The sequence below is a fragment of the Bos javanicus genome, chromosome 13 (assembly GCF_032452875.1).
Source record: "Bos javanicus breed banteng chromosome 13, ARS-OSU_banteng_1.0, whole genome shotgun sequence".
Classification (NCBI taxonomy): Eukaryota; Metazoa; Chordata; class Mammalia; order Artiodactyla; family Bovidae; genus Bos; species Bos javanicus.
The window spans coordinates 22,836,933-22,863,270 of NC_083880.1; the positions used below are offsets into that span (position 1 = coordinate 22,836,933).

The 26,338-nt window shown below is 36.6% G+C and overlaps 1 protein-coding gene across 8 annotated transcripts in view; it reads left to right on the forward strand.

Annotated features, from left to right (window-relative positions):
• The window catches only part of MLLT10 (MLLT10 histone lysine methyltransferase DOT1L cofactor), a 207,895-nt gene that overhangs the window by 27,599 nt on the left and 153,958 nt on the right, over positions 1 to 26,338 (forward strand). For all 8 annotated transcript variants that reach the window (XR_009740239.1, XR_009740240.1, XM_061435970.1 and 5 more), the window contains exon 4: positions 21,086 to 21,140. Coding sequence is in view for 6 of the 8 variants with exons in the window: in XM_061435970.1 (XP_061291954.1) it covers positions 21,086 to 21,140 (55 nt within the window). In the remaining 2 variants the exon portion in view is untranslated. The remainder of the gene's footprint in view (positions 1 to 21,085; positions 21,141 to 26,338) is intronic.

Genomic DNA, 26,338 nt, shown 5'->3' on the forward strand with positions numbered 1-26,338 from the left:
CAAGCACTTAGTGCTGTAAATTTCCCCCTCATTTATTGCTTTAAATTACCTTCCATAAGTTTTGGTAATTTTTTTTTTTGTGTGTGTGTGTCATTTACTTTAAAATATTGCAGGGACTTCCCTGACTGTCCAGTGGTTAAGAATCTGTGCTCCTACTGCAGGGTACACAGTTTTGATCCCTGGTTGGGGAACTAAGATCCTACATACTAAGTGTTGTGGCCAAAAAAATAGTGTATATTTTCTTTTTTAATTTCTTCTTTGACCTATTGGTTATTTAGAAATATATTTGCATTCCAAATATTGAGATTTTTCCATCATTGATTATGGTCAGAGAAAATTCTATTTATGACTTAAAATCATTTAAATTTAAGAGATGTTTCCTTCTCTGAATATGATTGGTCTTGGTAAATGTTCCCTATGTCCTTGCACAGAATATTCTGCTAATTTGTATTAGTGCTCTATAAATGTCTTAATATCAGTTTGGTTGATGGGATTATTCTGGTTAATGATAGTGTTCAAAATTTCTGTATCCTTACTGATTTTCTGTTCATTGGTTCTGTCAATTATTGAGAGAGGTTTGTGGAAATCTCCAAATATAATTGTGAAACTTTTCTTCTTGTATTCTGTTAATTTTACTTTGTGTATTTTGAAGCTGTTTTTAGGTAAATGTTTTGGATTTTCATATCTTAATGAGTTAATAAAGCTTTATTTTTGAGAAATGATCATCTTTTTTTCTGATAATATTGTTAATTTTTAATTCTTTATATGAAATTAATATAACCATTTCAGCTTTGTTTGCTTCTGCAGTATGTAATCTGTCCTTTTTTTCTAGCTGCTTTAAAGATATTATAGGGAATTAGATCTTAATAAATTTGGGTTTGCATTCTTCATATTGTTTGGTGTTAATGCAATACTTTGGTCTCGCTGTTTATAGTGTTCAGCAAATACGGAAAATGGTTGACATTTCTTCAAGTATATTTTTCTGTATTTTCTCCTTTGTGGCTCCAGTTATGAGTGTATTTGGCTTCTTGAAGTTACTCAAAGCTAATTTATACTGTATTAATTTATTAAAAGTATTTTTTCCTGTGTTTCATTTTGGTTAGTAACTATTACTTGGTTTCACTGTAAATCTCATACTGTATGGTTTTCATTTAGACCTTGTAATTTTCATCTCTAGAAGTCCACTTTTTAAGAATTCTTTGATGTTACTACTTAACATATTTGTTTCTTCTAGCTCCTTGAACATAGGGATTGTATTGATAATAATTGTTTGAAAAGCTTGTTACTAATTCTGTGTTGTTTCAAAATTGACACTTCATGGTTTGACTGGTTTTTGTTTTATTATGGGGTATAATTTCCTGCTTCTGTATATGTCTTGTAAGTTTTTTTTTTTTTTTTATCTTTCAGTCATTGTGAATTTTATCTTTCTAGATTCTCTGTTTTTATAGATTATGCTTAAAAATATTTTTGAACTTTGTTCTATGACATGGTTAGACTATTGGAAAACAATTTGTTGCTTCTGGGTCTTGTTTTTGTGTTTTGTTTGAATGGACAAGAGCTACGTTCAGCCACTTTCTGAGGCATTACCCTTCTCAGTACTCATGACACAATGTGAGTTAGTAGGTTTTCTATTCTGGCTTTTGAGAACAGCCATTATTTGTATCCTTGTGTGAGTTCTGGGTGCTGTCACTTGAAAATGTTTTGGTGTTTCTTTCCCTGGCCTTGGATGGTTCTCTCACATGAAGTGCTGATTAGTTACTCAGCATACTCTAGGGTGAGCCTCTGTAGATCTCTTCATTTTTCTCTCTCTCCAGCTTTCTACTCAGTGCTGGTCTCCCTTGTGAGCTCTAGCCACCTTGACTTCCTTGGACTCCCAGCTCCATTTCCTCTACTTGGGGAGCCCACAGGTTCTGCCTGGGTTCCTTCTCCCTGGTCCACGGCCTGGAGACTTCTCAAGGCAGTAAGCTGGGCACATGTGTGGCTTGTGTTGTTTGTTTCTTGTCTCAGGGATCACTGTCTTTCATTGCTTGTCTAAAATCTTCAGTACTGTTGTTTCATACATTTTGTTAGATTTTTATTATTTCATGCAGAAGGCTGAATCTGGTCTCTTTCATTCCATCTTGACTGGAAGTGATGATAGTGTGGTTTTATTTTGCATATTCATATTGACCAGTGATACTTAGTACGTTTTGTTTATTGACCATTCATGTGTTTCTCTTGTGAAGAATTTGTTCAGAGCTTTAGCCGTTTTCCTTTCTCTCCTCTGTCTACTTTTGTTGTTGTGTGTATGTGTGTTTTTTTTTTTTTTCTTGTTTGCATTGCAGAAGGTCCTTATATGTCTTGGATACCAGTCCTTTGTTAGGTGAGTGTTTTGTAAGTACTTTCTCCAGGTCTGTTGTTTTCTGTTTATTTTCTTAACTGTGCCTTTGGATGAGCAGAAATGTCTAAGTCTGATGAAGTCTAATTTATCAGTTTTTTCTTTTATAGTTATTGCTTACTGTGAGCTAAGACAGTTTTGCCTAACCCTGAAGTCATGAAGGTAATTTCCTTTGTTTCCTCTAAAACCTTTTGTTTTTTGCTAATTTATATTTAGGTCTGTGATACATCTCAAAAAAAGTTTTATAGGTTTTGTTTTTTTATATGATTGTTTCTCCATTCTATTGAGATGAGTCTCCTTTCCTCACTGGATTGCTTTGGTGAAACATCACATGGCTGCAGAAGTGGGCTCTATTTCAGAAATCTTTATTCTGTTACATTGATCTGTTTGTCCTTGTATCATTGCCACACTGTTTCAATTATTTGTAACTTTATAGAAAGTCTTGAAAATCAGATTTTTAAGCCCTTCAATCTTTAGTCTTTCTCTGGATTGCTTTACTAAGGCAATGGCACCCCACTCCAGTCCTCTTGCCTGGAAAATCCCATGGATGGAGGACCCTGGTGGGCCACAGTCCATGGGGTCACTAAGAGTCGGACATGACTGAGCGACTTCACTTTCTTTCACTTTCATGCATTGGAGAAGGAAATGGCAACCCACTCCAGTGTTCTTGCCTGGAGAATCCCAGGGATGGGGGAGCCTGGTGGGCTACCGTCTATGGGGTCGCACAGAGTTGGACACGACTGAAGCGACTTAGCAGCAGCAGCAGCAAGTCCTTAGGACTTCCATATACAGTTTTAGTATTTGCTTTTGAATTTCTTAAAAAGGCTGATGGGATTGTGACTGCAGTTGCTTTGATCTATAAATCAGTTTGAGGGGAACTGACATATTGACAATGTTAGATATTCCTATTCATTAGCATGGCATATCTCTCCATTTATTTAGGTCATGTTTGTGTTTTTATGAGCAGTATTTTGTAGTTTTCAGCCTTTGGATTTGCACGTCTTTGGTTTTTAAAGTTATCTTAATTTTTAAATATTTCATGTCACTTGATGGTAATGTAGGGGATATTTTAAAGAATTCAGTTTCTAATTATTCTTAATATATGGAAATAGAATTGACTTACATTTATTAGTGTCATAAAACTTTGCTTAAGTCACGTTGGTTCTGCGAGTTTTTTGTAGATAACGTAATTCTATTTTCTAATAGTGAACATGCCATAAAACTTTACCTCTTTCCAATTTGGATTCCTTTTCTTCACTTGTTGCATGCACTTGAATCTTGGTCCCATTCTTTGGGGAAAGCATTCAGTTTTACACCATTAATTATGTTAGCTGTAGACTTTTTATTGATTATCATTATCAGGTTGTTTTAAAATACAGGTTTTATTATTGCTTAAGATGTCAGGGAAGGCTAACAGATCTGGAGATGACTGCCATTGAAAAGGTAATTTGTTGCACTCAACAGAATTCCCCAGAGGAGACTGGGTATACCGTGACCTAAAAAGACACATGGCGAAAACACCTTAGTTAGGATGCAGAGCTTTTTGTTGGTTTCTGTGGGAAGGAATAGTCAGGGAGTTTGGTAATCAGGTTTAGGATTGTCTACTTTGAATAATATCTAGGGCTTTGGGGCAGGGGGCTTGCTGTTTGATACCTGGCCCTGGGGTGATTAGGGCAGGAGAAATAGATAGCCAGTGTAAAATAGAAATGACTGGGGGTATGAGCTCTGAACTGGTTGGTTTGCATATGAAAGCAAGCTGGAGAGTTGTTTGCTGTCTCCAGGAGTTTGCTAGCCTTGGGAGGGGCAGCGCCCCAGGATCAGCAAGGCCCCAAAGTAGGAAAAATACTGAACGAAAGGTATGGTTAACAGATTAAGATCGTGTCTGTTCCTTGTTTTCTGACAACTTATGACGTGAATGGATGTTGTTTTATTAAATGAAATTTATGCACCTGTTGAGATGATTATATGTTTTTTACAAAACTAATATGGTGAGTCTCATTGTTTTATTTTCATTTGTTATATCAACCTTGTATTCCTGGGATAAATGGCACTTGGTCATAGTATATTATCCATATATATATATATATGTATTTTTTTTTTGGTCTGGGTTTAAATTGTTAATACTTTATTAAATTTTTGGAATCTGTATAGTTGACAGATGTTAGCCTGTAATTTTTTTTTCTTTTTTTGGTTTTGATGGTATTGGTATATTCATTGATATTTTTCATGCTGAAATATGATTTCAGAAGTAGTCTATTTTCTGAAAGTGTTTGTGTGAGATTGATACAATTAATATTTGTTCCTTGGTGTTTGATGGAATTTACCAGTGAAAAAATCTGAGCCTGGATTTTATTTTGAGGAAAGATTTTGATAATGGATTCATCTTAAAGGGCTCTTCAGATTTTCTTTCATCTTGTAAATTTTGTTATTTTTCATGGCATTTTTTCATTTAATCTAAGTTGTTGACTTGGTTAGTGTAAAGTTAATAATCGTTTATCTTTTAGTATCTATAGATTTTATAATGATAATTCCTTCTTTTCAGATATTGGTAATTTTGTGTCTGTTAAATTAGTTTAGCTAGAAGTTTTATCAACTTTATTACTATTTCCAAAGGACTGTCTTTAATGTTGAATTTTCTTTAGTGTTTCTATTTCATTTTTTTCTGCTCTTTACTATTTCCTTTCTTCTTCTCACTTTGGGTTTAATTTGCATTTCTTTTTTATAGGTTCTTTAGGTAGAATCTTAGGTTAATTTTATAGCTTTTCCCCCTAATGTAGTAAGGGAATATACTTTGTATGATTTCATTCTTTTTAAATCATTTTGTCTTTATTCATTTCATTTGTGACCCAGTACATGGTGTTTCATGGTAAAGGTGCCAAGGTCACCTGAAAGGAATGTGTTTTGTTGTGGTTTTAGAATTGCTCAGAATATGATTTTTGGGGGAGGAGGATCCTAATTTTGTCAATTACTGAGACAGATGTTAAAATATCTTACTACATTTGTGGAATTGTGTACTTTAATCCTTTACATGTGATGGGTTTTGCTTTATGTATTTTGAAGGATTGTTGTTAAGTATACACTTATGATTATTATGTCTTCATTATTTTGACACTTATTATGAAATGTCTCCCATTATTGTCACTATTTTTCTTGGTCTTGGAATTTCTTTTGTCTGTAATGTTAAGCATAGCTACTCACTATTTTATACTTTTGATTTGTGTGGCATATCTTTTTTTTAATTCATTTATTTTCAACCTGTTTGTGTCTCCATTTAGAGCATGTTGCTAATAGATGATATACAGTTGGGTTTTACTTTTATATATGTGCCAGTACACTGTGTCTTTTAACTAGTCTCTTCAGGTTAGTCTCTTCACATTTAATGTAGTTATATGATTGGGTTTACATCTATTATTTTATGAAGTTATTTTGTTTCATCTTTTTGAATATTACTTAAAAATACCTTTAATGATATGTAATCTACATATCATAAAGTTCAGCCATTTAAAGTGTACAGCTCAGTAGTTTTCAGTATATTCACAGGATCGTGAAGCCTTCAACATTATCAATTTTGGAACATTTTCATCATTTCAAAAAGAAGCTGCTTTGTCCATTAGCAGCCAACTCCCCATTTTCCATTCTCTTAAATTCCAGCAACCACTAATCTACTCTATGTCTCCGTTATGGATATTTCATATAGATGGAATCATACAATTTGAGATATTTTGTGAGTGGCTTTTTTTCTTTTAGCGAAATGTTTTCAAGGTTCACTCGTGTTTTAGCATGTATCAGAACATTATTCCTTTTTATTGTTGAGTAAAATTCCATTGTATGGATAATACCCCATCTCATTTGTTCACTCATTAGTTAACGGGCATTTATGATTTATCTGTAGTTTGACCATTCTGAATAATGTTGTTTTGAGCATTTGCATACATGTTTTTGCATAGATAGATGGTTTCATTTCTTTTGGGTGTGGAATTTTTGAGCCATGTGGTAACTAGTTTAACTTTTTGAGAAACTGCCAAAACAGCTGTACCATTTTAAACTCTGATCAGTGATATATGAGGGTTCTGATTTCTCTGCTTTCTTGCCAACAGGATTTATCTGTTATTGTTTATTTTTTGCTTTTAGCCTTTGATTTTAGCCATCCTAGTGGTATCTCATTGTGGTGTTGATTTGTATTTCTTTTATTTTTTGAGATAGGAAATGAAAATTTATTTATTTATTTATTTTATTATTTTTTTTAAAAAAATTTTATTTTATTTAACTTTACAATATTGTATTGGTTTTGCCATATATCAAAATGAATCTGCCACAGGTATACATGTGTTCCCCATCCTGAACCCTCCTCCCTCCTCCCTCCCCATACCCTCCCTCTGGGTCGTCCCAGTGCACCAGCCCCAAGCATCCAGTATCGTGCATCGAACCTGGACTGGCGACTTGTTTCATATATGATATTATACATGTTTCAGTGCCATTCTCCCAAATCATCCCACCCTCTCCCTCTCTCACAGAGTCCAAAAGACTGTTCTATACATCAGTGTCTCTTTTCCTGTCTTGTATACAGGGTTATTGTTACCATCTTTCTAAATTCCGTATATATGCATTAGTATACTGTATTGGTGTTTTTCTTTCTGGCTTACTTCACTCTGTATAATAGGCTCCAGTTTCATCCACCTCATTAGAACTGATTCAAATGTATTCTTTTTAATGGCTGAGTAATACTCCATTGTGTATATGTACCACAGCTTTCTTATCCATTCGTCTGCTGATGGACATCTAGGTTGCTTCCATGTCCTGGCTATTATAAACAGTGCTGCGATGAACATTGGGGTACACGTGTCTCTTTCAATTCTGGTTTCCTCAGTGTGTATGCCCAGCAGTGGGATTGCTGGATCATAAGGCAGTTCTATTTCCAGTTTTTTAAGGAATCTCCACACTGTTCTCCATAGTGGCTGTACTAGTTTGCATTCCCACCAACAGTGTAAGAGGGTTCCCTTTTCTCCACACCCTCTCCAGCATTTATTGCTTGTAGACTTTTGGATCGCAGCCATTCTGACTGGCGTGAAATGGTACCTCATAGTGGTTTTGCTTTGCATTTCTCTGATAATGAGTGATGTTGAGCATCTTTTCATGTGTTTGTTAGCCATCTGTATGTCTTCTTTGGAGAAAATGTCTAGTTCTTTGGCCCATTTTTTGATTGGGTCATTTATTTTTCTGGAATTGAGCTGTAGGAGTTGCTTGTATATTTTTGAGATTAGTTGTTTGTCAGTTGCTTCATTTGCTATTATTTTCTCCCATTCTGAAGGCTGTCTTTTCACCTTGCTTATAGTTTCCTTTGTTGTGCAGAAGCTTTTAAGTTTAATTAGGTCCCATTTGTTTATTTTTGCTTTTATTTCCAATATTCTGGGAGATGGGTCATAGAGGATCCTGCTGTGATGTATGTTGGAGAGTGTTTTGCCTATGTTCTCCTCTAGGAGTTTTATAGTTTCTGGTTTTACGTTTAGATCTTTGATCCATTTTGACTTTATTTTTGTGTATGGTGTTAGAAAGTGCTCTAGTTTCATTCTTTTACAAGTGGTTGACCAATTTTCCCAGCACCACTTGTTAAAGAGATTGTCTTTAATTGTATATTCTTGCCTCCTTTGTCAAAGATAAGGTGTCCGTATGTGCGTGGATTTATCTCTGGGCTTTCTGTTTTGTTCCATTGATCTATATGATTTATATTTCTTAAGTGTTTGTTAGACATGTTTCCATGGGCCTTTCTGGTTATTTACATGTTTTCTTTGGAGAAATGTCTATTCAGATTGTTGACACAATGTTTAATTGGGATATGCATCTTTTTTTTTAAAGTATTTATTTGTTTTGGCCATGCCATGTGGCATGTGCAGGATCTTAGTTCCCTGACCAGAAATCAAACCTGTGGCCTCCGCAGTGGAAGCATGGGGTCTTAACCACTGGACCACCAGAGCCCACCACTTTGAGCCCTTTATGTATTCTGGGTATAAGTCCCTATGAGATATGTAACTTGTCAGTATTCTTTTCTGTGGCATTTTTTACTTGATGGTATCATTTGCAGGATGAAATTTTTTAGATTTGGAAAATACCAGTTTATTATTTCTTTGGTTGCCTCTTCTTTTGGTGTTGTATCTAAGAAAACATTATTCAACACTAAGTCATGAAGAATCTGTTTGGGTTACTTTTATATGTCATATGAGTAATGTGTCCAGCTTAATTTTTTGCGTGTAGAGAAGAATTTTTAAGGTATCAGTTTTGTAGAGCTGTTTCTGTTTATGTCAGTTTTTTAGTGTTCCTCTGGCAATTTCAATATATTTCCTTACCTTTTAATAGTCTTTATTTTAAAAATATTTATTTGGCCCTGTCAGATCTCAGTTGCATTATTTGGAATCTTTCATTGTGGCACGCAGGTGCTAGAGTGTGGGCTCAGTAGTTGCAGTGCTTGGGTTTAGTTGCTCCATGGCATTTGCGATCTTACTTCCCCCATCAGGGGTGGAACCCATGTCCCGTGCATTGCATGGAGGATTCTTTTTTTTTTTTTTTTTTAATTGAAGGATAATTGTGTTACAGAATTGTGTTGGTTTTTGAGGTACATCAGCATGAATCAGCCATAGGTATACATATGTTCCCTCCCTCTTGAACCTCCTTCCCACCCCATCCCACCCCTCTAGGTTGTCACAGAGCCCTGGTTTGAGTTCCCTGAGTCATACAGCAAATTCCCACTGGCTATCTGTTTTACATATGTTAGTGTATATAGTTTCATGCTACCCTCTCCATTCGTTCCACCCTCTCCTACCCCTGAACCTGCCCCATGGCCACACGTCTGTTCTCTATGTCTGCATCTCCATTGCTGCACTGTAGAAAGGCTCATCAGTATCATGTTTCTAGATTCCATATATATGTGTTAATATCTTTCTGACTTACTTCATTCTGTATGTAGAAGGTAGAGTCTTAACCACTGGACCCACCAGGGAAATCCCCAGTCTACTTAGTGTATGTACATTTAGTATTGTATCACTTTTTGTAAAGCATAGAAATCTTATATAACTAGAGATTCTTTCACATCACATCACCTCTGTCCATTATCACTTACACTGTTGTCTTATGTATTAGATCTGCTTGTTACGAACCGCAGAAGACAGTATTACAGTTTTTGCTTTCAATAATCATATGTACTTTTAAGAATTTAAGATCTAAAAGTCTGTTTTATTTACCCAAATGTTTATCATTTATGGTGCTCTTCTTTGCCTCCTGAAGATGTATGTTTTTCATCTAGTACCATTTCCCTTCATTCTGAAGAATTTCTTTTAGCCTTTATTGTAGTCTGTATTCTCATGGTGAATTCTGTTTGCTCTTTCTTACCTAAAAATATCTATTTCACCTTCATTTTGGAGGACATCTTAGAATTCTGGATTAACAGTTCTTTTTCTTCAAGCATTTTGATGATGTCTGTCTTACTATTTTGGCTTCCATTCTGTCTTACTACTTTGGCTTCTCATTGGAAATGAGAGATCAGGTATTACTTCAGTTATGGTTTCCCTGTGTTTGATGTGTCATTTTCTCTTGGCTGCTTCTTTAAGACTTATGCTTGCTTTTTAGCAAGCCATTTTGCTTGTTTGGGGTTCACTGTGCTTCTTGAATCCATAAATTTGTCTTCTAATAGTGGAAATTTTCATCCATTATTTTTCAAACTTTGCTTTGCTGCCATATTCTCGTATTTGTACACCCCCACATCCTGCCACCTCCCGGTTCCAGGCCTTCAATTATACATGTTCAGTTCAGTTCAGACACTCAGTCATGTCCAACTCTTTGCAGCCCCATGGACTGCAGCATGCTAGGCTTCCCTGTCCATCACCAACTTCCGGAGCTTGCTCAAACTCATGTCCATTGAGTCGGTGATGCCATCCAACCGTCTCATCCTCTGTCGTCCCCTTCTCCTTCCTCCTTCAATCTTTCCCAGCATCAGGGTCTTTTCCAACGAGTCCGTTCTTCACATCAGGTAGCCAGAGTATTGGAGCTTCAGCATCAGTCCTTCCAGTGAATATTCAGGACTGATTTCCTTTAGGATTGACTGGTTTGATTTCTTTGCAGTCCCAGTGACTCTCAGGAGTCTTCTCCAACACCACAGTTCAAAAGCATCAATTCTTTGGTGCTCAGCTTTCTTTATAGTCCAACTCTCACATTCATACACGACTACTGGAAAAACCATAGCTTTGACTATATGGACCTTTGTCGGCAAAGTAATGTGTCTGCTTTTTAATGTGCTCTCTAGGTTGGTCATAGCTTGTCTTCCAAGGAGCAAGCGTCTTTTTAAATTTCATGGCTGCAGTCACCATCTGCAGTGATTTTGGAGCCTCCCAAAATAAAGTCTGTCACTGTTTCCATTGTTTCCCCATTTATTTGTCATGAAGTGATGGGACCAGATGCCACGATCTTAGTTTTCTGAATGTAGAGTTTTGAGCCAACTTTTTCACGCTCCTCTTTCACTTTTACCAAGAGGCTCTTTACTTGTTCTTCGCTTTCTGCCATAAGTGTATCTGAGGTTATTGATATTTCTCCTGGCAATCTTGATTCCAGCTTTTGCTTCATCCAGCCCGGCATTTTGCATGATGTACTCTGCATGTAAGTTAAATAAGCAGGGTGACAATATACACTTCTTGACGTACTCCTTTTCCTATTTGGAACCAGTCTGTTGTTCTGTATTCAGTTCTAACTTGTTTCTTGACCTGCATATAGATTTCTCAGGAGGCAGGTCAGGTGGTCTGGAATCCCATCTCTTGAAGAATTTTCCAGTTTGTTGTGATCCACACAGTCATTGGCTTTGGCATAGTCAATAAAGCAGAAGTATATGTTTTTCTGGAACTCTCTTGCTTTTTCTGTGATCCATCGGATGTTGACAGTTTGATCTCTGGTTCCTCTGCCTTTTCTAAATCCAGCTTGAACATCTGGAAGTTCTCGGTTCATGTACTGTTGAAGCCCGGCTTGGAGAATTTTGAGCATTGCTTGACTAGCGTGTGAGATGAGTGAAATTGTGTGGTCGTTTGAACATCTTTGGCATTGCCTTTCTTTGGGTTGGGAATGAAAACTGACTTATCCCAGTCCTGTGGCCACTTCTGAATTTTCCAAATTTGCTGGCATATTGAGTGCAGCACTTTCACAGATTCATCTTTTAGGATTTGAAGTAGCTCAACTGGAATTCCATCACCTCTGATAGCTTTGTTCATAGTGATGCTTCCTAAGGCCCACTTGATTTCACATTCCAGGATGTCTGGCTCTAGGTCAGTGATCACACCATGGTGGTTATCTGGGTCATGAAGTCTTTTTTGCATACTTCTTCTGTGGATTCTTGCCACCTCTTCTTAATATCTACTGCTTCTGTTACGTCTGTACCATTTTTATCCTTTATTGTGCCCATCTTTGCATGAAATATTCCCTTGGTATTATACATGTTAGGCTTCTTGTTACTGTTCATTAGATCTCTGAGGCTCTTCATATTTTCACTGTTTTCTCTTTTTCAGATAGATTCTATCTATTGATAAAGTAACTTCAGGTTCTTTGATTCTTGCCTTTGTCATCTTGATTCTGCTGTTAAGCCCATCCAATGAATTTTTCACTTCATGTTTTATATTTTTAAGTTTCAGAATTTTTATTTAGTTCAGTAGTTGTTTTTCTTCTGCTGAGATCTTATGTTTCTTTTACTCTAGGTATATTTTCACTTATCTCATAGAACTTAGTTATACTAGCTATTACTGTAAAGCCTGATTCCAATGGCTAGGTCATTTTAGGATTGACTTTCATTGATTGCCTTTTATCTTGGGTATGATCAACCAGTTTTCTGATTCTTCATAGATTAGATAATTTGAATTGTTTGCTAGACCTTGTTATTTGTGGGAAGTCTGATTCTATTAAAAATCATTTTGAAGAAATTGATACTGTTTTTATCAGGCACTTGAGTTGGTTGGACTTAAGCTGCCTACTAAATATTTTGAGCAATTGCTTGAATTTCGTTTCATTTCTTTTTTTCCTTAACTGGATTCTAGCCTGCCCCTTACATGGAGTGGTTGGCCCAAGGTCACTGGGAGATTTGGGCAGATTCTATACGTAAAAATTCAGGGACTCTGCTCCTGGTTCTCTCCTCTTCTGGATTCAGATGTCACTTTCCTGAACTTCTGGTTCTTCACATCTTAAGACTGCAGGAGCCACTACAGGCTGACTGTGGCTTGTCTTCAGATGAAAAGTCCCAGAAAAGGGGGAACTCTTCTTTTGCTGGTCCCTTCCCAATTTTGACCTCTGGTGGGAAACCAGCATCTATCTGGCTGCTTATCCTGTGTAAGGGTTTGTCTCTTATAAACTTTTTTTTTTTTCTTATAAACTTACTTAGGCATTTTAGAAGTAGAAATTTATTTTATCATGGATTTAAAAACATTTGGTATCTTTGAATTTATTGCAGTTTTTATCTCTTATAGCATTAAGTGATTTCATCTTTGGACAGCAGGATCCTCTTTAGGTTGCTTCAGATAGGTCCTTTTGACAGGACTAAAGCAATCTTTTATAACTTCCTTGCTATTTAATAGAACATTGTATTTAGGGCATACTTGACCTAGACCTGGAACCATCCACTTCTCTCAGGAGTCCTGGTTGCTTCAGGAAATGCTATTTGGAGACCCCAGCCTGGGAGATAGGCGTGTTTATTTCTACTATGGTAGTAATGAATCTTTCTAAAACACAAGAAAATAGGTTAATTTATATTTATTTTTTATCTTTTGCTTAAATGAAGAAATAATGATGGTAAATGTTTTATCCAACAAAAAATGTTTCATGCCATAATTACATCTTTCATATAATACGAGAAAGATCAAACTTAAAACTTGAATTTATCCTTCTTATGTAGCCTGTGGTTTTTTTTTTGGTTGCAATTATAGTCTTACTGCTTTTTGTAGATATAATGAATGGTGTTCACAATCTGAGTAATCCAGCTGAATGGATTGTTATATAGTTACAGCTTCCTAAAGGTCAGTATTTTGGGTGAACTTGATTTAGTGAAGTATAGTGAGTTTTATACTTTGGGAAAAAAGCTAATTTAAAGTAGAAAAAGTATTTGGAAATTGATGCCTACATTATAAAGATGCAAAGTAGCTGTATGCTTTCTTACTACACTACATTAAGTAAAATAGAAACAACCATCTTATATAATTTCTGTGTGTTTGGACCATTTCAATTAAAACGTTCTTCTCCCTCATCCCCCTTGGTAAAATGTGAGATTGTAGAAACCAAAAAATAAAACTAAAACTAAAATCATCTGTGTACCAGGATTTACTTGTGTGTTTTAACAGTTCAGTTCAGTCGCTCAGTCATGTCCGACTCTCTGTGACCCCATGAACCGCAGCACGCCAGGCCTCCCTGTCCATCACCAGCACCTGGAGTTCACTCAGACTCATGTCCATCGAGTCGGTGATGCCATCCAGCCATCTCATCCTCTGCTGTCCCCTTCTCCTCCTGCCCCCAATCCCTCCCAGCATCAGAGTCTTTTCCAATGAGTTAGCTCTTCGCATGAGGTGGCCAAAGTATTGGAGTTCCAGCTTTAGCATCAGTCCTTCCAGTGAACACCCAGGACTGATCTCCTTCAGGATGGACTGGTTGGATCTCCTTGCAGTCCAAGGAACTCTCAAGAGTCTTCTCCAACACCACAGTTCAAAAGCATCAATTCTTGGGTGCTCAGCTTTCTTTATAGTCCAACTCTCACATCTGTACATGACCACTGGAAAAACCATAGCCTTGACTAGACAGACCTTTGTTGGCAAAGTAGTGTCTCTGCTTTTGAATATGCTATCTAGGTTGGTTATAACTTTCCTTCCAAGGAGTAAGTGTCTTTTAATTTCATGGCTGCAGTCACCATCTGCAGTGATTTTGGAGCCCCAAAAATAAAGTCTGACACTTTCCACTGTTTCCCCGTCTATTTCCCATGAAGTGATGGGACCAGATGCCATGATCTTCGTTTTCTGACTGTTGAGCTTTAAGCCAACTTTTTCACTCTCCTCTTTCACTTTCATCAAGAGGCTTTTGAGTTCCTCTTCACTTTCTGCCATAAGGGTGGTGTCATCTGCATATCTGAGGTTATTGATATTTCTCCTGGCAATCTTGATTCTAGCTTGTGCTTCTTCCAGCCCAGCGTTTTAACAGTACCTCTCACTAAATAAGAATACGTCTGTGGAATTCTAGTAGTAACATGTATAGCTGTAGCCTACTGTGTGAAACTTTGAGGTTGGATGGGTTTACTGTAAGATCTAGAATTTCTGTTTTCCTGAATCTGATCCTTTTTTCTTGAACGTAGGGTGAAGTCTCTAACAATAACTTAACCTTTTTTTTTCTCACTATCATTTTTTCTCTCAAGTCTCATATATATCTGTTTTTACCTTTTTTGGGAAGATATAATAGTATTTTATTTATTAGCATGTAGTTTTCTCTTAGAGTTTTCTTCTCTGCATTTTGTTTTTTTTTTGGTCACTCTATGGGGCATGTGGGACCTTAGTTTCCCAGCCAAGGATTGAACTGTGCCCCCTGAATGGTAGGTAGAATCTTAACCACCGGACTGCCAGGGAGGTCCTTTTCTCTGCATTTTTAAACTGACTTAAAATCTTTGTGAATATAACATTAGCTTCCTCACTGTTACACAGTTTAAATAAAAATTTTATAGTTATAAACAGCCATATAAAGTATTTTTGTGCATATATCTTTTCATGTCTTGAGATTAAAGCATATAAATAATATAAAGATCATTAAGATATGGTACTTAATAATGGGTATTTTTATTATATTTCCTTTGACTCTGGAAGTGAATTAATTGAATCAGTATTTTTCTTGAAGCATATCGCTAAATTGTTCTCCAAAAGAATTAGATTATAGTGCCATCAACAGTATATAAAAATAAATGTTCACTGCACTTTGAACATTACGGATTATTTTTTAAGAAAAGATTTACTAACTTAAGTGGGCAAAAACGCCTATTCTGTGTGACTTTTATATTCATATTTATTTGGATATAAGTAAGGTTAAATGGTTTTTCATAAATTAGCTACATCTACTTCTTATTAGATTGAAGTACAGTCAATTTACAATGTGTTAGTTTCAATTGTATATAGAAAGATGATTAAGTTACACTCACACACATTTGCATGTGTGTGTGGTCTGTTTCAGATTCTTTTCCATTATAGATTACTGCAGGGTATTGAGTAATAGATCCCTGTGCTATACAGTAGGTCCTTTTTGTTTACCTGTTTTATATATAGTGGTATGTATATGTTAATCCCAAAGTCCTAATTTATCCTCCTCACATCCCCTTTGGTAACTTAAGTTTTTCTCCTAAATGTTTGAGAGTCTATTTCTGTTTTGTAAATAAGTTCAATTGTATCATTTTTTTAAGATTGTACATATAAGTGATACCATATGATAATTGATTTCTGACTTTTTTCATTTAGTATGATCATCTCTAGGACAACCATCCATGTTGCTGCAGATGGCATTATTTCATGCTTTTTAATGGCTAATATTTCATGTATATATATGTGCACACACGCACGCACACACCCCTACATATACACACACCACATCTTTTATATCCATTTCTCTATTGATGGGCATTTAGGTTGCTTATTGGAGGTGATGGAATTCCAGTTGAACTATTTCAAATCCCGAAAGATAATGCTGTGAAAGTGCTGCACTCAATATGCCAGCAAATTTGGAAAACTCAGCAGTGGCCACAGGATTGGAAAAGGTCAGTTTTCATTCCAATCCCAAAGAAAGGCAATGCCAAAGAATGCTCAAACTACCGCACAATTGCACTCATCTCACACGCTAGTAAAGTAATGCTTAAAATTCTCCAAGCCAGGCTTCAGCAATATGTGAACCGTGAACTTGCAGATGTTCAAGCTGGTTTTCGAAGAGGCAGAGGAACCAGAGATCAAATTGCCAACATCCGCTGGATCATAGAAAAAGCAAGAGAGTTCCAGAAAAACATCTATTTCTCCTTTATTGACTGTGCCAAAGTCTTTGACTGTGTGGATGACAATCAACTGTGGAAAATTCTGAAAGAGATGGGAATACCAGACCACCTGACCTGCCTCTTGAGAAATCTGTATGCAGGTCAGGAAGCAACAGTTAGAACTGGACATGGAACAACAGACTGGTTCCAAATAGGAAAAGGAGTCCGTCAAGGCTGTATATTGTCACCCTGCTTAATTAACTTCTATGCAGAGTACATCATGAGAAACGCTGGGCTGGAAGAAGCACAAGCTAGAATCAAGATTGCTGGGAGAAATATCAGTAACCTCATATATGCAGATGACACACCCTTATTGCAGAAAGTGAAGAAGAACTAAAAAGCCTCTTGATGAAAGTGAAAGAGGAGAGTGAAAAAGTTGGCTTAAAGCTCAACATTCAGAAAACTAAGATCATGGCATCTGGTCCCATCACTTCATGGGAAATAGACGGGGAAACAGTGGAAACAGTGTCAGACTTTATTTTTGTGGGCTCCAAAATCACTGCAGATGGTGACTGCAGCCATGAAATTAAAAGACACTTACTCCTTGGAAGGAAAGTTATAACCAATCTAGATAGCAAATTATTCAGAAGCAGAGACATTACTTTGCCAACAAAGGTCCATCTAGTCAAGGCTGTGGTTTTTCCAGTGGTCATGTATGGATGTGAGAGTTGAACTATAGAGAAAGCTGAGCGCCCAAGAATTGATGCTTTTGAACTGTGGTGTTGGAGAAGACTCTTGAGAGTCCCTTGGACTGCAAGGAGATCCAACCAGTCCATCCTGAAGGAGATCAGTCCTGGGTGTTCATTGGAATGACTGATGCTGAAGGTGAAACGCCAATACTTTGGCCACCGGATGTGAAGAGCCGACTCATTTGAAAAGACCTTGATGCTGGGAAAGATTGAGGGCAGGAGGAGAAGGGATCGACAGAGGATGAGATGGTTGGATGGCATCACCGACTCAATGGACATGGGATTGGGTCCACTCCGGGAGTTGGTGATGGACAGTGAGGCCTGGCGTGCTGCGGTTCGTGGGGTCGCAAAGAGTCAGACACGACTGAACGACTGAATTGAACTAAACTGATCTGATACCTTGGCTGTTGTAAATAGTACTGCTATTTATATTGCATTGGGGTGCATGTATGTTTTTGAGTTTTTTCTCTGGATATATATAGTCAGTAGTGGGATTGCTGGGTCATTTAGTGGCTCTATTTTTAGTTTTTTTGGGAACCTCTGTTCTGTTTTCCATAATGGCTACACCAGTTTACATTCATACAAGTAGTGTAGGAGGGTTCCTTTTTCTCCATACCCTCTCCAGGCAGCTTGTATTATTTGTAGGCTTAAAAAAACCAACAAACCTTATTAGAGGGCTGCTTTCTTGTTATGGTGTGCCGGCTTCTCATTGCAGAGGCTTCTCTCGTCACAGAGCACGTGCAGAGCGTGTGGGTGCCTGGGCTTCTGCAGTTGCGGCACCTGGGCCTGGTTGCCACATGGCAGTAGAATCTTGCCGGACGAGGGATTGAACCTGTGTCCCCAGCATTGGCTGGCAGATTCTCAATCACTGGACCATCAGGGAAGTCCTGTAGACTTTTTAATGATGGTCATTCTGACTACTGTGAAGCAATACCTCACTGTAATTATTTGTATTTCTCTGATATTTAGCAGTATTGACCACCCTTTCCTGTGCCACGTTGCCAGGGATTGAACTGGGAGCCTCGGCACTGAAAGTGTGGAGTCCTAATCACTGGCTCATCAGTGTTGCCTTATTGTTTTTCTGTCTAGGTATCTGTCCATTGATGAAGTGAGGACTTGATATCCCTACCATTATTGTATTACTGTCCGTTTCTCTTTGTCCATTAATATTTACCTTATGTATTCATATGTTCTGGTGTTGGTTGCATATACATTAAAGTTGTTTCATCTTGTTTGATTGACTCTGTGACCTTTATGTAATGATCTTTGTCTCTTATAACAGTCTTTATAGTCTGTTTTGTCTGGTACAAGCATAGCTGAGTTACTTTTGATTTTTCTGTTTGCGTGGAATACTTTTTTCCACCCTCTTATTTTGTCTGTGTGATACAAGCATAACTACTCTGACTTAATTTTTATTTTTTCATTTGCACTTTTTTCCACCCTCTCATTTTTTCTGTGTGTAATACAAGCATTGCTACTCTGACTTTTGATTTTTCCATTTGCTTAAAATACCTTTGTCCACCCTCTCACTTTGTGTGTGTCTCTATATCTGAAGTGAGTCTCTTGTAGGCAGCATGTATGTGGGTCTTGTTTCCATATCTATTCAGGCAGCCTTTTGGTTGGAGCATTTAGTCTGTTTACATTTAAGGTAATTATTGATATATGTGTTCTTATTGCCATTTTGTTAATTGTTTTGGATTTGTTTTGTTGGTCTTTTCCCCCCATTCTTCTTCCTTTGTTTTCTTGTGATTTGATGGCCTTTTTGGGTTGTGTTTCTGGACTTCCCTGGTGTCTCAGACGTTGAAGAGTCTGCCTGCAATATGGGAGACCTGGGTTAGATCCCTAGGTTGGGAAGATCCCCTGGAGAAGGAAATGGCAACCCTCTCCAGTATTCTTGCCTGGGAAATCCCATGGACAGAGGAACCTGGCAGGCTACAGTCAATGGGGTCGCAGAGTTGGACACGACTGAGTGACTAATACTTCCATACTTCCATACTTTGGGTTATGTTTGGATTCCCTTTTCTTTTTTATGTGTGTTATTTATTACAGATTTTTGGTTTGCAGTTACCTTGAGATTTTGGTATAGTGCTCTGTATATATATAGGATTGTTTTAAGTTGCTGGCCTTTAAATTTCAAGTGCATTTTAACAAACCTGATTTTGTATTCTCTTCCCATCATGCTGACTGTTTCTGATATAATATTTTACATCTAATTGTTTTGTATATGCCTTAACTGCTTCTGGTGGATGTAGATGATTTTACTTCTTTGGTCTTTATCCTCCCTAATCAGCTTGAGTGAGTGAAGTTGCTCAGTTGTGTCCGACTCTTTGTGACTCCATAGACTGTAGTCTACCAGGCTCCTCCCTCCATGGGATTCTCCAGGCAAGAGTACTGGAGTGGGGTGCCATTTCCTTCTCCAGGGGATCTTCCCAACCCAGGGATGGAACAGAGAGGTCTCCCGCATTCCAGGCAAATGCTTTAACCTCTGAGCCACCAGGGAAGCTGTGTACTTATATACTGTTTTATCTTAACTTCCTGCTCTTTATTTTACTTTGTAGCTCATTTATCTTAGGGTATTACATGCTTCAAACTGATAGCTTATGGTGAACGGTGTTGGATTCGTCATCTCTGAAAATTTAGCTTTAATTTAGAAGAAAAATTTAGAAGAAAATTTAGCTTCAGGATCAGGTACCACGCTTGACCACTCAGGGCTCTTGTGTGGCAGAAGTTTCATTACAGTGTAAAAGGACAGAGAAGGCTACTAACATAGACATTAGAAGAGAATGGAGAGTGCCCTCGTCTCTAGTTTTAGCAAGGGACCTAGATACTTTTTCAGTTGGTTATTACAGTAAATCAAAGAATGTCTCAAGGTTGTAAAGGTCTTACCAGACCCACTCCCACAATTTACATTTTAAGATAACAGGATTAGTCAGAAGGTTCTTAAGAAGGAGAAACATGTCCTCAAGCAGGATACTTTGTTGTTATATAATACTTAGTACAGAGTTTAAGATGAGTTGTTTTGTTGTGTAGTCATCAGCTCTGGGCTTAAAGGAAAAACAACAACAACAACAACAAAAAAGGTTTTATGTGACTAAGACTGAGGAATGTAGGGAATAAAACCTTTGTCCTTTTCTCCTCCTTTTGAGCCAGACCCCTTTCTCCTCCTTGGGTACCCTGGACGTCTCATCAACCTACCTAAGAATTGACTCTCAAAACCTCTTTGGAGAGTAAGGAAGGGTACAGATGATAAGTAGTTATATATGACTTTATGACTTCTAGGAATATAGTCTTTATAGTAAGACAGTGCCACAGAAAACTCGGTAATTATTTTTATAATCATTTCAGTCCTCTTGTCAGTAGGGAAAAGAAATGGTAATACTGGCTTGGTGTTTATTTCTGGTTTTAAATTGTGGGAGTGGTAGAGAGAGGGATCCATAATATATTACTGAGTATCATTGTGCTGTGAATGAAAAGAATAATGGGAATAACTAGAGCAGTTCTTGGCCTTCCATAGGCAGGTCAGCACATATGAGATCATAATCTGCTTAAATCAAAATTCTGAATTTGAATTTGCCTCTTTATTTCAGGAGAAACCAGATCCAACTGACTGTGTAATAATCCTGGTTGATTCTACTCAGACAGTAAAGGGATAGAGGCAAATATTAAAAACCGTGCCCAAATACTGTGTTCAGAGGATCTTTTTATTTTTATTAATACAACAAAAAGGAAAAAAGTCTTAACATTTTACTGTTCACTAAATTTTACTTTTTAAAAGTTCTTGTCTGGTACTCTGAGGATGATCACTTATCATAGAGAATTACTTGATCAGGATCTTTCTGAAATATTCTTGGTGGCAACTAAGAGAAAATGCCACTACCACATTTTGAATAGTTTTGAAGTTACAGGGAAGATGTTATACTTTGGTAATCTGAAAAATCTCTTTGTTTCCTCCCCTTTTAATAGAGATGTGAACTGTGTCCTCATAAGGATGGAGCTTTAAAAAGAACAGATAATGGCGGTAAGTGCAGAAAATTTTGAAGAAATTTTTCTTGAGAACTGGAGTGCAGATGTATTTTAAAATATCTGGTAATTCATTTATATCAAAAGTGATGGCCACTCAAATATTTTTTTAACAGTACTGGATATAATGTTTTCATGAATTTTCTTTTTATTGAAACACAAATTTTCTACTTTTTGAACAAACTTGGTATATTTTGTTTTGTGTTTTTAGTGCAGAATGATCCACATACTTCTAATTAAAATTTTGAGTTTATTTTTTTAAATGAATACAATTTCTTATATTAGTTGGGAAAATAAGCCACTTTTTTTTTCTTGGTTAGGGATAAAAATCTATTGTTTTAAATTCCTTTTTCCCTCTTTTGTGTATTGCTAGACAAATGATGTTTCCAGTGAATGTTAATTTTGACACCCTGTGGATCTTTGTTGTTTGAATATAAAGAAATTTGATTTCTCTTAAATTTTGGTGTGCTTTCCTAAGGCCCTTTTATATTTCTAGTTTTCATTTCCATTTTTAGTTACCTTTCTCAAAGAAATCCCATGTTTCTTTATAGCTCAGTACCATTCTTATTAAATGTGTAGGCATCAATTTATTCATCTGTGGCATACTATGAAAAGTAACTGATGAATCTCAAAAAGTGGAGATTAAGCCACTGTTCGTATGTACTTCCGTTTTGGGCAGCCAACTCTATGAAGTGTTTTGGCATAGAATAGTGTCATGACATGAGTAAATAAAAGGAAAAAATAGTGTTTTTGGATAGCAATATATCTGTTTAAATTTAATGTTTAGACCGTAAGTCACATTATCCAAAATTTTAAATATTAAAAACCCTCCCTCCTACTGCTGTTCACCATCTACACAGTTTCTATTACTTTTTTGCATATACCAGTAAATATGAGGAGACATATTTTTGTAACTTTAATACAAATGGATTAATAGTAGCATACTCTCTTGCATCTTAAGTTTTTTTCCCTGAACAATTTATCTACTATCAATATAGAGCTTTATTTATTACTGCATGTTATGGAATTAGTCACCTGTTGATGGACTTTCTAATCTTTTGTGTTTTTGACTGCTGCTTGTAGTATATATGTCATTTTGCTTGTATGCAGTGAAATCTGTAGGATTTTATTAATTCTCAGATGTAGAACTGTTGGATCAAACATTTTACAGTTAATTTTGGTAGATATTCCCAAATTATTCTGTTTAGTGGTTGTACCAGTTTGTGTTCCCAGCAGTAATGAATGAAAACCTATTCTTTATGTCTTTGGTAATCCGGTAGGTGAAAGTATCTCAGGGCTTGTATTTTGCATTGCTCTTATTATGACTGAATCTGAGCATCTTTTCATGTTTTTAAGAGCAATTCATGTTGTCCCTTCTGTGATCTCTTCATATGCTTTTTCTATTTAGTCGTTGATCTTTCTCTTTTTGATTTGTTGGAGCTTTCGTAGAAGCACTTAATATATTAGGCTTTTTTGATGATTCATTCTTGCTGTTAATCTTTGCTCTTGGGGTTTTTATCTGTACAGAAGGTTTTGATTTTTATTTAGTTGAATTTATTAATCTTATGTGTCATGGCTTCTGATATTTTGAACCATTAGTTAAACAGGCTTTCCCTACTCCAAAGTTATATAGGGAATGCTTTCACATTTTCCTCTTTGTTTTTCGTTTGTTTTTGGCTGCAATGCGCAGCATGTGGTGTAGTCTGACCAAGGACTGAATCTGTGCCTCTTGTAGTGGAAATGTGGGAGTTCTAACCACTGGACCACCAGGGGAGTACCTTCTTTAGTATTTTTATGACTTCTTTTTCCTTTCTTTCCTTCTTTCTTTCAGTTCATTTTTCCTTACTGATTTGCAGTGCCATCTGTGTTATAGTCTAAATTTGGTGTGTATTTAAAAGATTCTAAATTCTGTTCCAAAATTATTTTGGAGCATGAAATGCATTTTCCTGTAGAAATGCTAATTGTATTTGCAGCGTGGTTAGCAAAATCCCACAGTGTGCCTGATACATAGTATTAATGATACTGTTCTTTAAGATCTACTACCCATTTTTCCAGGAGCCTGGTGAGCTACAGTCCAAGGGGTCAGACACAACCTAGCAACTAACAGCTATTTTTCATGCTGGAAAATTATGTTCCAAGTTTTAGTTTTCTTTCTCTAGTGATCATGATCAGGAATTTCTCAGTTTTACTTTTGATTTTCTTCATGTCACCTACTCCATAGATCTTTGTTGAAGGTAAGTGTTTTAACATAGATTGGTGTGTGGAAAGTGAGTTATAGGCAAAGGGAGAAGCAAATGATAAAGACCCAGGTGTATCAGGGGTTGGCATTGTAAAGTTTGAATGGTAGGCCTTCTGAGAGGTGGAGCTTCTTTTCCCTTTCCCCTGCTTGTCTTTTCCCTCCCTCCCTCCCCTCGTGCCCCCTCCCCCAGTCTTGACATGCCTTCCTTCCCCACCTTCTCCCTTTGCTTTTCTTCTCCCCCTCCCCCTTTTTAGTTCAAGACTTGGTCCTGATGATTATCAGGAGCCATTGAAGCTGAGGGATAACATGAGTTTTCTGTTTTAGAAAGATCACTCTGACAGCCTTGTGAATGGGTTAGAAGGCTATGAGACAAGACCAACTATAAAAAAGAAAGGTGTAGCTGGGTCCTGTGCGCTTTTAACATACTTAAAATCAGTTACATAGGAAGAGATAGAAAAAAAAATTGTAGAGGTAATTCAGTCTGCCATTTTATTGACTGAGGTCTAGCCAAACCTATATGGAAATCTCTTGTGAATGATTTTAAGTTAAGGCTTTCCCAACCATATTTGTCAAAGACAGGAAGTGTACAATTGAGGGGGGCCAGGCAAGAGGCAGTGTCAGCTTATCTATATTCTTGAAGAGGAATTTTTAAAATGAGTTGAGGGCCATTGATAGACACTATCTGACAGAACAATGAGAAGAATTGGAATACAGCAGGGTTGTATATTCATAACAATGTACAATATCATGCACTTTCTCTATTGGAGTTAAAAGCTGCTTTTCAAGGATAGTTTTGATTATTCCTATTTTGTGTGAGTTACTCAGTCATGTCTGACTCTTTGCTGCCCCATGGATTGTAGCCTACCAGGCTCCTTTGTTCATGGGATTTTCTGGGCAAGAATACTGAAGTACATTGCCGTTTCCTTCTCCAGGGGATCTTCCCAACCTAGGGATCGAACCTGAGTCTTCTGCATTGCAGGCAGATTCTTTACCATCTGAGTTCCTATTTTGAGGGGCTGTAATTTATACTCTGATGTTGGAATCTACATTCTACAAAGATAGGACTTTGCTTTATTGCAGTGAATCCAAGGGAGAGATACTGAGAAACTGTTTGAGATAGAAGTAGTGGGAGGGTTAAAAATGAGGGAATGGACATGAAAGATACTAAAGTGATTAATTTTTACAGATATATTAAAAATGGTTTTACTGTGGAAAATTTTTAAGCCTACATACAAGTAGAGAGACCTTGGTGTCTAGCTTTAACAATGACCAGGTCATAGCCAGCTACTTCTTTCTACCCTCCCCTATCTGTCTTCTGATGAGTTTAAATTTTGTGAGCATTCTTAACTTAGTTGGATATTTTAAAAATGCGCAATATATCATCACACCTAAAAAGAATTAACAAGGACTTCTTTAATCCATGACATATGCATTGTTCAAAATTTATTGATTGTCTCCTGTTTTCTTTTATACTTGTTGAATCAGGATCTCACAAAGGTCCATAAGCTAGATTCAAATAAGGTACATACATTGCAGTATCTGCTATTTCTCTTAGGTCTTTCTGTGGTCTCCTTTTCCCCTCGTTGTCAGTTTGCGTATGGGAAAAAATACCTGAATCAATTTGCCCTGTATTGTTTGTCCACAGCACACTTTGTTGATTAATCTTAGATGAGTGTGTGTTGCGTGTGTGTGTGTTTTAACATGTCACTTTGTTCCATGTATTTTCTGTGCATTAGTAGACTAAAGTGGACATTGGACTTATGTAGTCATAAACCAAGTAGTGTCAAGGATTGCCTGAGCCATCAGGTAAGAGAGAGAAGCATGTTGATTCTAGCCTCTAGAACTGAGAGTGTGAGAGAATATATTTCTTTTTTCTTTAGCTACCTAATTTGTTGAAATTTTTATTACTGCCCTAGGACACTGGTACACTTGTGTTGAGAATATTTGCATTTATATTCATAAAGTGTATTGGGCTGTTACTTTATTTTCTTATGCTTTTTTGTCTGACCATGGGGCATTTGATACCATACTGGCCTCATAGAATGAGCTAGGAAGTGTTGCCTCTTCAAGTTTTTCAGAAGTTTGAGAAGGATTTGTGTTTATATTTCTTTAAATTTTGGTGGTATTCAATTATGAAGGCATCTGGTACAGGGCTTTTCCTTGTTGGGAGGTTTTTCGTTGTTGATTGAGTCAATCTCTTGTTCTAGATCTATTCAGATTTTCTTTCTTGAGTCATTTTTGTTAGTTTGCATTTTCCTAGGAATTTGTCCGTTTCCTGTAGGTTAACTAATTTGTTGGTGTACATTTGTTGATGGTATTCTCTTTTAATTCTTATTTTTGTTAAGGTCAGCAGTAATGTTCCCACTCATTTCTGAATTTAGTCATTTGTCTTTGTTTTCCTAGTCAGCCTAAAAGTTTGTCAGATTTGTTGATCTTTCAAAGAACTTTGGTTTTGTTGATTGTTCCTGTTATTTTTCTGTTTTGTATTTTATCTCTAATCTTTACACCTCTCTTTTTCCTGCTGGTTTGGGGCTTAGTTTGCTCTTTTTCTAGCTCCTTAAGGTAGGTATATAATTAGAAACCCTGTATTATTACTATTTTTATTTTATGTATAGCACAACTATATTATCTTGTAATAAACTAAGAAAAGAAACTGAAAAACAATATATACATATACATATCTGTGTGTGTGTGTGTGTGTATATATATATATATAAACATATATATGTCTGAATCACTTTGCTGTACACCAGAAACTAAGACAACATTGTAAATCAACTATACATCAATTAAAAAAAAGAGATCCTGTATATATTTAAACTGTCACTCCCTTCAGTGCATTTCACCCCACTCAAGCATCTTCCTTGCAACATAGGTATTATCAGGTATGAATTTAACTGGAGTGTTGCTTTCTATGTATCACATGAAATTTCGTATGTCATTTATATATGTTTTCC